Source organism: Salvelinus sp. IW2-2015, linkage group LG25 (assembly GCF_002910315.2).
Source record: "Salvelinus sp. IW2-2015 linkage group LG25, ASM291031v2, whole genome shotgun sequence".
In the NCBI taxonomy this organism is placed as follows: domain Eukaryota; kingdom Metazoa; phylum Chordata; class Actinopteri; order Salmoniformes; family Salmonidae; genus Salvelinus; species Salvelinus sp. IW2-2015.
Genome location: NC_036865.1, coordinates 14,746,613 through 14,763,966, shown reverse-complemented (window position 1 = coordinate 14,763,966; position 17,354 = coordinate 14,746,613). Strand labels below are relative to the sequence as shown.

The window sequence follows — 17,354 nt, the reverse complement described above, 5'->3', positions numbered from 1 at the left end:
CTGACCAACACTAAAACAAGTAAAGCACACAAGAACTATGGTCAGAACGTGACAGGATTGAAGGTAGATATGGGCATAAGCTCTGTTGTTTTTGCCATATTTCTATCACAGACACCTTAATGCATACTTATAAATTACTTATAAATTGTATTATGTCAGTTTAACATACAAATAAGAATTGAAAAAATATACTGAAACATTTTCCTTAATGTCACGATCGTCTATAGGAGAGAGAGATGACCAAGGCGCAGCGTGTGCAAAATACATCTTCTTTTTATTATAAGAAGGAAAACGAAACAAAAACAACAAACAGACGAACGTGAAGCTAATAAAGAACTAGTGCACACATGCAACATAGAACATAGACAATTACCCACAAACACATGATGCCCATGGCTGCCTTAAATATGGCTCCCAATTAGAGACAATAAACCACAGCTGTTTCTAATTGAGAACCAATCTAGGCAGCCATCGACATACAAACACCTAGACAAGGCATTTCCCATTAAACCTACAAACTCCTAGACAACCCAAAACACATACTTCCCCATGTCACACCCTGACCTAACTAAAATAATAATGAAAACAAACATAACTAAGGCCAGGGTGTGACACTTAAAGTATAATTTTTTGAGATTACTCCAGGGTTTATATACATCATTGGTCCCACCCTGGACAGATGCAGGGCTGCAGCATAGCGAGCTGCTTACCATCTATCTCCTAATTTAATATACAATGAGTAAGGAGATTAGCGGTCAATATCTTGGATAATGCAGTGTAGAGAAACACTTAAAATTAAAAGGAAAGGAAGACAGAAGGAAAAACACCCTTCATAGATAAAAAAAACGAAATCATGTTATTTCAGTATTTCAGTTAAATGTGAGCGCTATATTCTTTGTAATAACAAAATCATTATGACCAAGTGTTGTGTCAATCTTGGGCTATTCATTTGTCACTTGTTTTCTTACGAAGCGTCATATCAAAAGACGCTTGGCTTAATTAAATATCAAATTGAAGGGTGAAACAGCATATTCAAGGAAAATAAGAGTGAAAAAAGTCAACTGGCTTTTTGAGTTCATTCCCATTCCATTGATCATTGATCAACAGCAAATGAGCAAATTGAAAAGGAATCTTACCACCTGACCATCCTGTGGTCATACAACCTTATATGTGACTTGCTCCATCCTTGTCAGTCGCATGGACCCTGACATATACAGTACCAGTCAAAAGTTTGGACACACCTACTCATTCAAGGGTTTTTCTTTGTTTTGACTATTTTCTACAATGTAGAGTTATAGTGAAGACATCAAAACTATGAAATAACACATACGCAAACCAGATGGGATGGCATATCGCTGCAGAATGCTGTGGTAGCAATGCTGGTTAAGTGTGCCTTGAATTCTAAATAAATCACTGACAGTGTCACCAGCAAAGCAGCCCCACACCATCACATRTCCTCCATGCTTCATGGTGGGAAGCACACATGTAGAGATCATCCGTTCACCTACTCTGCGTCTCACAAAGATACAACGGTTGTATCCAAAAATCTCAAATTTGGACTCATCAGACCAAAAGACATATTTCCACCGGTCTAATGTCCATTGCTCGTGTTTCTTGGGCCAAGCAGGTCTCTTATTCTTATTGGTGTCCTTTAGTATTGGTTTCCTTGCAGCAATTCGACCATGAAGGCCTGATTCACCCAGTCTCCTCTGAACAGTTGATGTTGAGATGTGTCTGTTGCTTATTTGGGCTGCAATCTGAGGTGCAATTAATTGCCGATTTCTGAGGCTGGTTACTCTAAGGAACTTATCCTCTGCAGCAGAGGTAACTCTGCTTCTTCCTTTCCTGTGGCGGTCTTTATGATTGCCAGTTTAATCATAGCACTTGATGATTTTTGTGACTGCACTTGAAGAAACTGACCTTCGTGTCTTAAAGTAATGATGGTATATTGTTTCTCTTTGCTTATTTGAGCTGCTCTTGCCATAATATGGATTTGGTCTTATAGCAAATAGGGCTATCTTCTGTAAACCACCCCTACCTTGTCACAACACAACTGATTGGCTCAATGCATTAAGAAGGAAATAAATTCCACAAATTAACTTTTAACAAGGCACACCTGTTAATTGAAATACATTCCAGGTGACTACCTCATGAAGCTGGTTGAGAGAATACCAAGACTGTGCAAAGCTCTCATCAAGGCAAAGGGTGGCTACTTTGAAGAATCTCAAATATAAAATGTATTTTGATTTGTTTAACACTTTTTTGATTACTACATGATTCCATATGTGTTATTTCATAGTTTTGATGTCTTCACTATTATTCTACAATGTAGAAAATAGTCAAAATAAAGAAAAACCTGTGAATAAGTAGGTATGTCTTAACTTTTTACTGGTAATGTATATTGGACTCATCAGTATATTGTTGAAAAGAGGWMATTCTGAGCTTTGCAATAATATCCAACGTGTGCAACCAATCTCAGAATTTAGTGCAGCAGATCTTGTTCAAACAGAAGTGTCACTGATCGCCTGTTTAGAGAAAATCAACCCTGAAGTGTGTTATTCATTTTCAGGAAATGCACTGATGGCTTGTAGGCTATTTGATCAGTAGATTAATTGCTGCAATTTTGAGCAGAATAAAGGAGAAGACATAGTTTTTCTTCTTACATTTGAAGTGAAATATATGTTTGTTAAGAGCAGCTGGCCGACTCGCCGACTCGTGTTCACTGCATGCTGCCAAAACAGGAAGTGAAATGTCCCTTTTCAACAGTACTGTGTATGTTATCACTGAGATGGTGTGAGGATGTCATAAAACAATATTAATATTAGTTTCTGTTGTTTCTGTAAAAGTTTCTGTTGTGCCAAAACACCAACAGAGACATCTCCCTGACAACATCACAAGATCTGAATGTTTCAAAATGGCGTCTCCTCGTTCATCTCAGGTGAATGCATTCGACCTCCTCGGTCACCGGCATGGAGGACGTCCGGATGTCTGTCTCGTCCACAGTCTTACTGGGAGTATAGGTGGACCTCCAGCGCAGCAGCACAATCCTTTTCAGGTACTTGACCGTGTTGTTCTTGACACTGACAAAGCAGAAGGTGTTCATCATGCTGTTGCTCATGGCAATGCACTCAATAATGTAGAAGGCCACCAGGGAGTTCCTCTGGCGGGAGATGAGCGTCGGGTGGAAGTCGCGTAGGATGGTGAAGCCATAATATGGTGCCCAGCACAGAATGTATGCTGTCAGGATCCCGATCAGGACCATGACTGTCTTCCGCCGACAACGCAACCTCTTCCGGATCTGCTCCGTCTGGAAGCCCGGGACACTCTTGAACCAGAGCTCACGGGAGATCCGTGCGTAACATATCGCCATGACAAAAACGGGCCCAAGGAACTCCAGGGCAAATATAAACAGGAAGTAGGAGCGGTAGTAGGCCTGCTGGTCCACAGGCCAGATCTGGGCACAAAAGGTCTTGTGGGTGTTCTGAGAGGTGCTGGCACCACCATGAGGGTACATGGTCTCGGAGGCAAAGTACGCAGAAGGGATGGAGATGAGGATGGGTACGACCCAGACACCAGTGATCAGACAGTAGGCCGTCTGGTACTTCATACGAGGCCTCAGAGGATGGACGATGGCCATGTACCTGAGGACAGAGGAGAGGGTGTATTAAGGTACATAAAAACTAGCAAAAATTAAATTTTTGTCAGTATATATTTTCATCAGGCTACCAGGACAGGACACATGCAAATGAAAAGTATACTCTTGCTAGTCCTTGCAATTTAACCAAGGTGCATGACATTATGAGCGAACCAATCCTAATGGGATCTACAAACACTTTTTAGCTGCTCTTGTAGGAACAAACCAAAATTCCAATGAAAATATAGAAACAATTTTCCATGTTCCACGTAGAGTGTTTGAATATCTTTAGTAGATCAAATCAAAGTTTATTTGTCACGTGCGCTGAATACAACAGGTGCAGTCCTTACAGTGAAATGCTTACTTACAGGCTCTAACCAATAGTGCAAAAAAGGTATTCGGTGAACAATAGGTAGGTAAAGAAATTAAACAACAGTAAAAAGACAGGCTATATACAGTAGCGAGGCTACATACAGACACCGGTTAGTCAGGCTGATTGAGGTAGTATGTACATGTAGATATGATTAAAATGACTACGCATTTTTGATGAACAGAGAGTAGCAGTAGCGTAAAAGAGGGGTTGGCGTGTGGTGGGTGGGACACAATGCAGACAGCCCGGTTAGCCAATGTGCGGGAGCACTGGTTGGTCGGGCCAATTGAGGTCGTATGTACATGAATGTACCAAGGTGAATGTACATGGGTGGGGGGGCACACAAAGCAAATAGTCAGGGTAGCCATTTGATTACCTGTTCAGGAGTCTTATAGCTTGGGGGTTAAAACTGTTGAGAAGCCTTTTTGTCCTAGACTTGGCACTCCGGTACCGCTTGCCATGTGGTAGTAGAGAGAACAGTCTATGACTAGGGAGGCTGAGGTTTTTGACAATTTTTAGAGCCTTCCTCTGACACCGCCTGGTGTAGAGGTCCTGGATGGCAGTCAGCTTAGTCCCAGTGATGTACTGGGCCGTACGCACTACCCTCTGTAGTGCCTTGCGGTCAGAGGCCGAGCAGTTACCGTACCAGGCAGTAATGCAACCAGTCAGGATGCTCTCGATGTTGCAGCTGTAGAACCTTTTGAGGTTCTCAGGACCCATGCCAAATCTTTTTAATTTCCTGAGGGGGATTAGGCTTTGTCATGCCCTCTTCACGACTGTCTAGGTGTGTTTGAACCATTCTAGTTTGTTGTTGATGTGGACACCAAGGAACTTGAAGCTCTCAACCTGCTCCACTACAGCCCCGTAAATGAGAATGGGGGCGTGCTCGGTCCTCCTTTTCCTGTAGTCCACAATAATCTCCTTAGTCTTGGTTACATTGAGGGATAGATTGTTATTCTGGCACCACCCGACCAGGTCTCTGACTTCCTCCCTATAGGCTGTCTCGTCGTTGTCGGTGATCAGGCCTACCACTGTTGTGTCGTCTGCAAACTTAATGATGGTGTTGGAGTCATGCCTGGCCATGCAGTCGTGGGTGAACAGGGAGTACAGGAGGGGACTGAGCATGCACCCCTGGGGAGCACCAGTGTTGAGGATCAGCGTGGCAGATGTGTTGCTACCTACCCTCACCATCTGGGGGCGGCCAGTCAGGAAGTCCAGGATCCAGTTGCAGAGGGAGGTGTTTAGTCCCAGGATCCTTAGCCTAGTGATGATCTTTGACGGTACTATGGTGTTGAACGCTGAGCTGTAGTCAATGAATAGCATTCTCACATAAGTGTTCCTTTTGTCGAGGTGGGAAAGGGCAGTGTGGAGTGCAATAGAGGTTGCATCATCTGTGTATCTGTTTGGGCGTTATGCAAATTGGAGTGGGTCTAGGGTTTCTGGGATAATGGTGTTGATGACCCATTACCAACCTTTTAAAGCAGTTTCATGGCTACAGACGTGAGTGCTACGACTCTGTAGTCATTTAGGCAGGTTGCCTTTGTGTTCTTGGGCACAGGGACAATGGTGGTCTTTTTATTTTTACATTTTTTATTTCACCTTTATTTAACCAGGTAGGCTAGTTGGGAACAAGTTCTCATTTGCAACTGCGACCTAGCCAAGATAAAGCAAAGCAGTGTGACAAAGACAACAACACAGAGTTACACATGGAATAAACAATAAACAAGCTAATAACACAATAAACAAGTCAATGACACAGTAGAAAAAAGAAAGTCTATATACAGTGTGTGCAAAAGGCATGAGGAGGTAGGCAATAAATAGGCCATAGCAGCGAATAATTACAATTTAGCAGATTAACACTGGAGTGATAAATTAGCAGATGATGATGTGCAAGTATAGATACTGGTGTGCAAAAGAGCAGAAAAGTAAATAAAATAATAACAGTATGGGGATGAGGTAGGTAGATTGGGTGGGCTATTTACAGATGGACTATGTACAGCTGCAGCGATCGGTTAGCTGCTCAGATAGTTCATGTTTAAAGTTGGTGAGGGAAATAAAATGTCCCAACTTCATCGATTTTTGCAATTCGTTCCAGTCACTGGCAGCAGAGAACTGGAAGGAAAGGCGACCAACTGAGGTGTTGGCTTTGGGGATGATCAGTGAGATATACCTGCTGGAACGTGTGCTACGGGTGGGTGTTGTTATTGTGACCAGTGAACTGAGATAAGGCGGAGCTTTACCTAGCATAGACTTCTGGATGACCTGGAGCCAGTGGGTCTGGCGACGAATATGTAGCGAGGGCCAGCCGACTAGCAGTGCTCCTCCTTGCACAAAGGCGGAGGTAGCGGTCCTGCTGCTGGGTTGTTGCCCTCCTACGGCCTCCTCCGCGTCTCCTGATGTACTGGCCTGTCTCCTGGTAGCGCCTCCATGCTCTGGACACTACGCTGACAGACACAGCAAACCTTCTTGCCACAGCTCGCATTGATGTGCCATCCTGGATGAGCTGCACTACCTGAGCCACTTGTGTGGGTTGTAGACTCCGTTCATGCTACCACTAGAGTGAGAGCACCGCCAGCATTCAAAAGTGACCAATACATCAGCCAGGAAGCATAGAACTGAGAGTGGTCTGTTGGTCACCACCTGCAGAATCACTCCTTTATTGGGGGTGTCTTGCTAATTGCCTATAATTTCCACCTTTTGTCTATTCCATTTGCACAACAGCAATGTGAATTTATGTGTCAATCAGTGGTTGCTTCCTAAGTGGACAGTTTGATTTCACAGAAGTGTGATTGACTTGGAGTTACATTGTGTTGTTTAAGTGTTCCCTTTATTTTTTTGAGCAGTGTATATATTTAAAAATTCTTCGCATATCTTTTTTATATATTTTTTTTCTAAAAACTCAACTTCAAAACACTCTCCTGCAACCCGCCTCACCAATTAAAAAAAACGTATTATTCACCTCAAATCTGAAATCCACAACAGAAGCTAGCCAGAAGTTAGTTTACGTAAAAAGCACACCATGCAATAATCTGAGACGGCGCTCAGATTTAACAACATTTCTCCGCCATCTGGAGTCAACAGAAGTACGAATTACATCATAAATATTCCCTTACTTTGATCATCTCATCAGAATGCACTCCAAGGAATCCTAGTTCCACAATAAACGTTATTTGGGTTTCGATAATGTCCATTACTTATGTCAAGTAGCTACTTTCTAGCATGTGTAGTACACGTTTCCAAACGCTCGGCAGATGCAGGCGAAACGTCGGACGAAAAACTTCAAAAAGTTATATTACACGTCGAATAATCTGGTCCAAGGTAAATAGAGATTCTAATCTTCATGATGTTTTATCATATATTTATCCAATAACGTTCCAACCGGGCATTCCTTCATGTCCTGTAGAAGTTATGGAACGCAAGGCGATATCATGAGGAAAGCGCGTGACCAGGAACTGGCAATCTGCCAGACCACTGACTCATTCCCCTCTCATCCAGTCCCACAACACAGTATAAACTTCATTCATTCATGTTCTACCGACTGTTGACATCTAGTGGAAGGCGTAGGAAGTGCAAACAGATCCATATATCACAGGGAATTGAATAGGCGATGAGTTTAACATCAACCAGCCTCAGAATTCTCACTTCCTGTTTGGATTTTTTCTCTGGTTTTTGCCTGCCATATGAGTTCTGTTATACTCACAGACATCATCATTCAAACAGTTTTAGAAACTTCAGAGTGTTTTCTATCCAATAGTAATAATAATATGCATATATTAGCATCTGGGACAGAGTAGGAGGCAGTTCACTATGGGCACGCAATTCATCCAAAAGTGAAAATGCTGCCCCCTATATCAAAGAAGTTAACACCCTAGCCATCCTACAATCTAAGCTTGATGCCCTCAATCTCACACAAATTATCAATGAACCTACCAGGTACCACCCCAAAGCCGTAAACACGGGCACCCTCATAGATATCATCCTAACCAACTTGCCCTCTAAATACACCTGTTTTCTACCGAGATCTCAGCGATCACTGCCTCATTGCCTGCATCCGTAATGGGTCAGCAGTCAAACGACCTCCACTCAGTACCCCCTCCCCGACGCGCGGCTCATGCCGCAGGACGCCGACAAAGGGGACGAACCCGGGGATCAGGAGTGGACCGGTCACCCCTGCTGAAGCATGAGACCCTGTCACGCCGAGGCGAGGCACGGGAACCTGTCGAGCCGGCTGGGGCGTGGGAACCTGCCAGACCAGCTGAGGCAGGGGAGCCTGGCAATCCGGCTGAGGCATGAGAGCCTGACGAGCTGGTGGAAGCAGGGGAGCCTGGCGATCCGGCGGAGGCATGAAGGCCCGATGAGCCGGCTGAGGCAGGGGAGCCTGGCGATCCGGCGGAGGCTTGAAAGCCCGATGAGCCGGCTGAGGCAGGGGAGCCTGGCGATCTGGCTGAGGCATGATAGCCTGTAACGGCTCCCGGACCCAAAGTCATTTACACTGTCACAAAAAAAACACTCCCTGATGCTTCTCTTAGGTGAGGTGCCAAGAAACTGAAGATCTCGTACAACACTGTGTACTACTCCTTTCACAGAACAGAGCAAACTGTCTCTAACCAAAATAGAAATAGGAGTGGGAGACCCGGCCCACAACTGAGCATGAGGACAAGAAGGTTAGAGAGTCTAGTTTGAGAAACAGACGCCTCACAAGTCCTCAGCTGTCAGCTTTATTAAATAGTACCTTCAAAACACCAGTCTCAACGTCAACAGTGAAGAGGCGACTCCGGGATGCTGGCCTTCTAGGCAGAGTTGCAAAGAAAAAGCCATATCTCAGACTGGCCAAAATACAATGATTTAAATGGGCAAAAGAACACAGACACTGGACAAGAGAACTCTGCCTAGAAGGCCAGCATCCCGGAGTCGCCTCTTCACTGTTGACGTTGAGACTGGTGTTTTGTGGGGTACTATTTAATGAAGCTGCAAAAAAGAAAGGAAGACGACTTACAGGGGACAATTTAGAGACATTGCCACTGACTTTGATGGCAGGACTATGCTAGCTAAGTCACTTAATGATTGCCTACAAGCTGAAACAAGGGGCAAGGTGCCTTCAACAAGATAAAACTCCTGAGAAGTGCAAGGCAATTAGTGGACACACGCACACAGGCACACAACACACACACACACACACACCTGTCATTGAAAGACACCAATAAATGGGGATAAGGCACTGACCCACCTGTCTGCAGCGATAGCCAGCAGTGCGTTAGTGGACACGTAGAGAGACACAGTCCTGATGTAGTTGACGGAGGCACACAGCACCAGGCCATGGTCCCAGGACAACTGCTTCACCACATAGTAATCCACCAGGAACGGGCAGCACACCACTGACACTATGAAGTCTGATATAGCCAGATTAGCTATGAGCAGGTTAGTGAGGTTACGTAGCTTCTTGTACCGTGCCAAAGTAGCGATAAACAGGAAGTTGCCAACACCGCAGACGAGCATAATGCAGATGAGCACTATGGCGATGACGATGGTGGCAACGAAGAAGGCTGTGCCCTGCGTAGTGTCGGGAATCTCGTTGTCGGGAATACCATAGTCTGTGTCGTAGTTATCCGTAAACGGGTCCAGCTCGCTTCCTCCCAGCACGTAGCCAGGGGTCTCAGCGTACACCGCAGCCAGCTGGCTGATGTTGGGATCTCCCATGGTGAATTCCCAATAAGTTTTAGGTTTCTTGTTTTAATTTGTGTTTTCTTTCTAATTTATTTCAGTGTCTTCCAGGAACCATTTCAGAAGGTGTTTGGGTCATGGTGTCAGTGTCTTGCAGGAACTATGGAGGTGGATGAGGGAGGGTCTTTTGGAGTGTAGAAAAGATCCCACTTGTCACTCAGACAGCCAAGAGAACATCTTCGACTGACCTGCAACACAGTTGTTCTCAACTTAGACTCACAGAGAGACCAGAGAATGTGTGAAAATTCATTAAACATTGATTTCAGAAGCAAACATGCTCCCCGGATCAAATAAGCATGAATAAATGTAGCATCTTGTGGGTGCCGCTGTTGACATTGCAGAGCTGGTAAAATAATCATGAAAACCGCTATGACAATTTATTTTCTGTTCATCAGTTTTATTATTATCTGCTCTCTATTGAAGAGAAACCCTGGGTTAAGTACCTAACAAGTATGTTGTAAAATTATTCACTTCAATCCACATGAATGGACATTGCGTCAGAGTGATTGGTGGTCAGGAGATAGAATAACKATGACAAAGCTGAAAGAGAATTAGCCAATTTACTCTCATTGTTAGAATAATAACGTGGAAAAAGAGCCAGCTGTAATAACCTGGACACCATCCAACACACAATAGAGTGTTATGAAACACTCAGAAAAAAGGCTTAACACTGACTCAATAGACAAGCCCTCCACAAACAACATCAACACTCTTGGTAAGGGAGAGAGAGTGTGTGTGGAGGGCGGAGGACAGGAAGCTGTTACGAATCCCGCCGAAGATGGTGCCTCTTCCCGTTCGGGCGGCGCTCGGCGGTCGTCGTCTCCGGCCTACTAGCTGCCACCGATCCCCTTTTCTGTTTTCATTTAGGTTGTCTAATTGGTTACACCTGTTGTGTTTAGGGTTTTATTTAAACCCAGTTGGCCCGTCGTCTTTGTGCGGGCTTGTTATTCTGTTTTTTGGTGGTGATTTTCTATGTAGTGGATTCAGTCTTATTTTTTATATTGGACTGTATTTTTGACACGTCCTTTGTTGTGTGGCGTAGCCGTCTCATAGTTTATTTCTGGGTGAAATAAATATTTTCCACTTGCAAAGGAACTACCCTGCTCTCTGCACTTGACTCCTTCATTTCACCATTTGAATTGTGACAGAAGCAAGTGACAGAGTGGTTGGGGGAAGAAATATAACTTGTAGGAGATAGATAGATAGATAGATAGATAGATAGATAGATAGATAGATAGATAGATAGATAGATAGATAGATAGATAGATAGATAGATAGATAGATAGATAGATAGATAGATAGATAGATAGATAGATAGATAGATAGATAGATAGATAGATAGATAGATAGATAGATAGATAGATAGATAGATAGATAGATAGATAGATAGATAGATAGATATAGCAAGAGAGAGAAAGAAAGAAAGAAAGAAAGAAAGAAAGAAAGAAAGAAAGAAAGAAAGAAAGAAAGAAAGAAAGAAAGAAAGAAAGAGATAGCGAGAGAGGGACAGAAAGAGAGAGAGAGAGAAAGAGGAAGAGAGAGAGAGTACAATGACGCAAATAATACAATTTAAAGCTGTTGGGAAAATAAAGCAACAATCATGCACACATATGCAAATCAACAAATTAAATAATCACTTGTTGCAATTAAATGCAAACTGAGTTCACTAATTGCACCTTGAAAAAATGAGGAGGTGGAATATTGCATTAAATGGTTTCTTATACAAACCAGCTCGTCTCTATTTACCAAACCACTGGGACTAGATCATTTAGCCCTACTTTATAGTGAACCATGGCATACCTGTCACCTTTGGAGTTCCAGCTGACTCAATTTACATCTGTGCTCTTCCATGATTAGACTGTTAGGCTATGTTGAATTATCAAGTGCAGAAAACATCCCATCTTTCTCTCACACCAGTGGAAAACAATATGAATTAGGACTTATGCACTGTTCAATTAAGCATCACACAGACATTTTAAGATTAAAGCTTTAACTTTAAAAATGTTATTGGCCTATATAATATTTAATGAGCTGAAGCTGCACCACTGTGTTGTGACGAGTTATCCTGACTGATATGCTACAAACACATGACTACGCACGCACAAGGTATTTTTCTACAAGCGTTTTCAACATGTGAAATGGATTGCATTCCATTAAACCTCTTTGAATGAAATAAGCAAGTAGACATGGGCTAGAGAAAACCAAAGAAATCCGTCACTGTGGGTACATTATTCAACAACGCAGTGTAAATTACATTTTGCAAAGATTTACCGTTGTGGAAAGTAACATTTAAACTTGTCTCTCAAAAAGACCACCACTTTGATACATGAGAAACTGAAAATATATCCAGAATACTGACTTGCTTTCAGAAGATCCCAGGAATTGTTGTCTTTTCGCATTATCAATCTCATCTTGAGCAGTTCATGTATTTAACATATAGTCTAGCCCACGTCCCCAGGCAATTACTTTCTGTAGGCTATTGTAAGAAAACAACAGGTCCTCTCCTCTTCATCACTCCAAATGCACTGTCGCTCCTGTCCTTCCTGCTGTTCTCTCCTCTCCACCAACGTGCTCCTAGAGAATAAAAAAAGATGCTTCCTCCTCCTCTCCCTCTTCTGGCAATGTGACACATACTGTTTCTTCCTTTCTAGCAGAGAGGCTTCCGCTCTAGCTGAGAAGGTGTTTTATAAAGGTGTCCTGTCTCAAGTCTTGAATGTGGGGTGAGTGTAATGTATGTGTGATGTTGTTCACTTAGTCACTAGTTGGATACGGCTTGTCCTGTTCCCTGTATTGACAGCTAGCATGTATGGTGGAAAATTGCAAGACTATGTTATAATACTTTTATTGCATCAAATGGTTGTTTTATGCAACAGAATAGAGTATTCTTAACTATTGTGTGTGTGTTCTACTGAGGATGGGCCTCTGGGAGATAACACTGACAGGAGATGTACAATGTATTTTAGGTGATAAAACCTAAAGAGCATTCCAGAGCATGAGTTCATGTTTCTGTTKTATARSGTACCAGGGAGAGATGGTTCCAGTTTGGAGTCGGAGCGCCAGACACTGGTCTCTATACAATGAAAACTGTTGACACAGCAGATACTGTCTGCTATGTATTATAGGTATCTTTCATACAAATCTTAACCTTGTGACCCATTCTATATATCTGTTGTTCGTCATGTAGGTTGAAAGGGGTGTATCTTGGCTATAAAAGACCTTTGTACTTTTGTCTCGGGGCTCTCAACGAATCATCTGAGTGTGAATCGTCGACCAGCCATCATTACCTGAGAGCACTCAATCGATTCACTTTATATGTGTGTGTTGTATTGACCTGTTCCCTTATTAATAAGTGATTTAAAGATTTAGTTTAAGTATAACTCTGACTTGCGTGATAAGTTTGTCTCTCCTTTGATAGTAAAGAAATTAACCACCACAAATGACATCACTGGCTTTGCTAATTGAATTGTGTTGCACCTGTTATAACGTTATAGTCTACTCAATGGGGAGATTTGCCAGTATCTTGGCAGAGTTCACAGTTCGCTCACTCAWGGGGCCACACTGTTTAATACATTTCTAAAAGACAAATTCAAGACTATTCATAGGCCTAATGGGTGACATTTCTATTCTCTAAGTGACATTTTAACAAATTAGCTAGTTTGTATAATCACAAGATGTCCTTCCAATTAACACTTTGGCATTAGAGCTCGCATTTTAGCAATCAGTTATGTCAATGGCCAGACTGCATGTTACCCCTGGAAGCAATTCAATTGTTTTCCYTTAGAAATACATGCACTGGTGTTTGAATAAATGTGAAAATATACAGATGAAGCATATACATTTTAACTCATTAGTTTTGATAATGAATATGCATCTGATAATGAATAAGCATATTTAAATGTATATGATGTGAAAATGTGTGTGTATGTGATTCTTTTAATGAAGGTGATGCCAAAGAAAAATGTCCATCCTGYATGGACAATAAAGTTTTATTCTATTCTATTGAAAGTCAACTTCCATTGTCCTCTTTGCTGAATATTTTTCACATGTTCAGCTCATTTGTGAATGCATCTTGTTTGGAAAGCAAGTTAGTGAGGGTATTAGTTTTCCTTTGTACCAGTGATGAGAATAACTATCTTCAAAGTAATGACTCTGGACGTCGGGTTGTGAAGTGAACTCTTCTTTTAGTAATAATACTTGTTCACATTATATTTAACAACTTGAGATTCTACAAACAAAAGTCAGGATAATCAGCTGTCACTTGTACATAACTGCCGCGTTCTTCGCTTTTCTTACTACCTGTCGCAAGGCATTCTGGTACTTGCAGTCAATAGCGTAATCCAGTACTAACCAATACAACATAAATATGTATGTAGTTCTCTCAATCTCCATCACATGAATTCTAATACAATTACATATGTAAATAACTGTAAAGAAAATATATTTAGATACAGCTCAATGAATTAACTGTAAACATTAACTCTGTAACCCATTAAAAGTTACAACACCTGTACAGTACTGTATGTGACGAGGAAATGCTTCCATCATTATATCAGGTCAAGTTGTGCTGGAACATGACAGTAGTAGATATATGGGGCAGAAACCTTCAACTTATGTTTAATTTAATTAAGTAGTTAAGTAGAATTATGTACAAATCTATAGCCTGCACCAGTTTACCAAATTCTACACGAGCTACAAGCTATTAAAATGMCCTTATCATGACTACTGCAGTGATTTAATTACAATAACATAGCTTTAAGTTCATCCATGCACTCCCTTAACTATCTTGTTCTACTGAGGCGTAAAAGTAGTCATATGAATTGGAATGCAAATAAGTTACTTTTGGGATGTCTGACTCTATCAGGCTTTGGTGAATGAGGAAGCGATTGTTTTCAGAATTTGGAATGAGGGCTACTTTAGAACTCTGATACTGTGTGATTGGTTTCTGTGTGGGTTGTCGTTAAATTCTCTGCTTCGTTCTGTGTCCTGTCAAATATACTGAACAAAAATATAAACGCAACATACGGCAATTTCAAAGATTTMACTGTGTTACCGTTCACATAAGGGAATCAGTCAATTTAAATGAATTCATTAAATAAAGGTGAAATAAATWAAAAATACCACCAACCCTGGACTGTCTTGTTTCATTACGCACACCGGGTTCCCATTCCCCCTGATTAGTATATATGTGCCCTCTGTTTCCATTGTCCTTGTCAGTTATTGTTATCGTGTCCATTGGTCTTGTGAGTACCTGTGTTGTATTGGCTTCCATGCTACGTGTTATTGTGCACTTGTTTTACAGGTCTCGTCCCGTGTATTATTTAGAGGTTTACACCTCACTCTTTTGTTTGGGTGGAGAAAATAAAAACCCTTATTACGTATTCCTGCGCTTGTCTCCTATCATACAGCGTGACAGTGTTATTGTAAGGTAAAACAATAGGGGCCTACAGTGGACTGAACTTAGAAAATCTATAAATAACAAATTAATATATACTGAACAAAAATATGAATGCAACATGTAAAGTGTTCTTTCCATTTTTCATGAGCTTAAATAAATATGCACAAAAAGCTTATTTCTCTCAAATTTTGTGCACAAATTTGTTTACATCCCTGTTAGTGAGCATTTCTCCTTTGCCAAGATAATCCATCTACCTGACAGGTGTGGCATATCAACAAGCTGATTAAACAGCATGATCATTACACAGGTGCACCTTGTGCTGGGGGCAAAAGGCCATATTGGAAACAAGACATTATCACACAGTAAATGTTCTCTCAAGGCTGCCTTTGGAAGTGCTTTGACAAGCAGGGTGCTCATTCTGTAGCAGATGAAGGTAAGAATTCTCAGTGCCAAAATCCATCGACATGGCTCTATGAAAAAAACTGTCATTATTCTTTCCAACATAATAGAATGGACAAGGTCTCCTTTGCCAAGATAATCCATCCAGTTGACAGGTGCACCCATGTCTTAGCCTCTGCCCAGTCATGTGAAATACATAGATTAGGGCCTAATTAATTTATTTCAATTTACTGATTTTCTTCTATGAACTGTAACTCAAAATCTTTGAAATTGTTGAATGTTGTGTTTATATTTTTGTTCAGTAATACTAATACTAACATATATTTTACAGAACTCAGAGCCGATGTCCAGTTCTAGCTGCCTGCACTGCATAACTATTTTTTTCTCTGAACCCCTGGCTTTTCTAGGGTCAGAAGTGCTGATGTAACACATTGTGGCATGTGCTCCATTCAGCCTTATACGGGCAGACAGCCCCTCTAGATCTGTCGAGTGTGACCACCCACCACACAGGACAATGCCCTAATGCACACACACACCATATGAACAAAATACACATACAATATATAAATACAATATATGTCAACACACAAACTGACACAGTTGGGTTAGATCTTGAGGTCATGAAGTCATGTTAACGTACATAGCAGAGCACGGCTATTGCCCTGGAACAAGATGAGTCATTTATGCACTCAACCAACACTGGTCTGCTGCAATGTGAAGTGAGGTCACACATGCACGCACACACACACCACCCACCAGACACAGCTTAAATAGCATTGCTTGAGGCACAAGCAWTATCAGTGTCCAGAGAGCCTACCTGAAAAAAAAGCTGTTGTCTGGGTTCTATTTGACATTTTTATGATTTATGTAAACATTCACAGAATTTCTGAGGTATTTCAGGTTGAGAGCTTTCCTGAAGGGAACACCATCCTCATATAAACTTAGACGAGAGAGAGAGAACTCTTTGGCTTTTGGTGTGTTGTTGTGAGGTGAGGGTGGATGCAACACAAGCTCATTTGTACAGATACTAGTGTTACTGTGGCTGCTCATGGACTTGAATTTGCAAATTCCACAGAGGAATACACATTTTACAGTAACACCAATCCCCATATCTGAAAAAGAAGCAGGCTGTCGATTTGTGTACAGTCAATACATTCAGAATATTCAGTAGACAAGTTGGGAGCTAAACCAAGCATTCCAAGTATTTTTCTCATGCAGTTGATAAAAATGTATTTTTTACCCATGGGACAGTCAGTCAATTGTTGTGACTCCCATCAGTGGGATTGTAATTTCATATAATCTTTATGCAATTGGAACGGTTTGTATAATGTATGACTGACCATTTTCCTTATTTAGTTGTGCTGGATCTTGGCCAATGCTTTCTGTGGGTTATTGTGTGTAATAATTTAATGTTTGCGGACATCTATGAATATTCAATTCACTTGTGTGATGAATAATGTGACAGGGCTTGCCAATTTGTAACAGTTGGTATAATAACCAGTAGGAGAACAAAATAGCTCAAATCTACTTTTGGGGTTACTAGGGTACTTTTGGCACATTAGTAATTGTCTATGGCCTGTAACAAAAACCTGCACAGCATGCTATTTCCACTTGGTCATGTGGTAAACCTAGGCCATAGTCCAAAATTCCCCATAAATCAAACCGAGATCTAGAAAAACAGTTGATTGGAAACAATGAGGCTTCTGATAATGGTCCATTTGACACAGCAATATTCCCCTTCGCCTGTCTGCCGTTTGTTTTTGTCTTTTTGCTCGATCATCATTGGCAGAGCTTTTGTATTGTCAGCCACAAAGGCTAACAAACTCTGGAAGGCC

General features: G+C 41.6%; 1 protein-coding gene across 1 annotated transcript; it reads right to left on the bottom strand.

Annotated features, from left to right (window-relative positions):
• Positions 1-2,284: 2,284 nt before the first annotated feature.
• On the bottom strand, positions 2,285-12,347 carry prokr1b (prokineticin receptor 1b). Its single transcript, XM_023970415.3, has 3 exons — positions 12,085-12,347; positions 9,232-9,913; positions 2,285-3,641 (listed from the first exon to the last, which is right to left on the bottom strand). Exons 2-3 carry the CDS (start codon positions 9,699-9,701, stop codon positions 2,930-2,932), a joined length of 1,182 nt encoding a protein of 393 aa, XP_023826183.1. The 5' UTR covers positions 9,702-9,913; positions 12,085-12,347; the 3' UTR covers positions 2,285-2,929.
• Between the last annotated feature and the right edge of the window lie 5,007 nt (positions 12,348-17,354).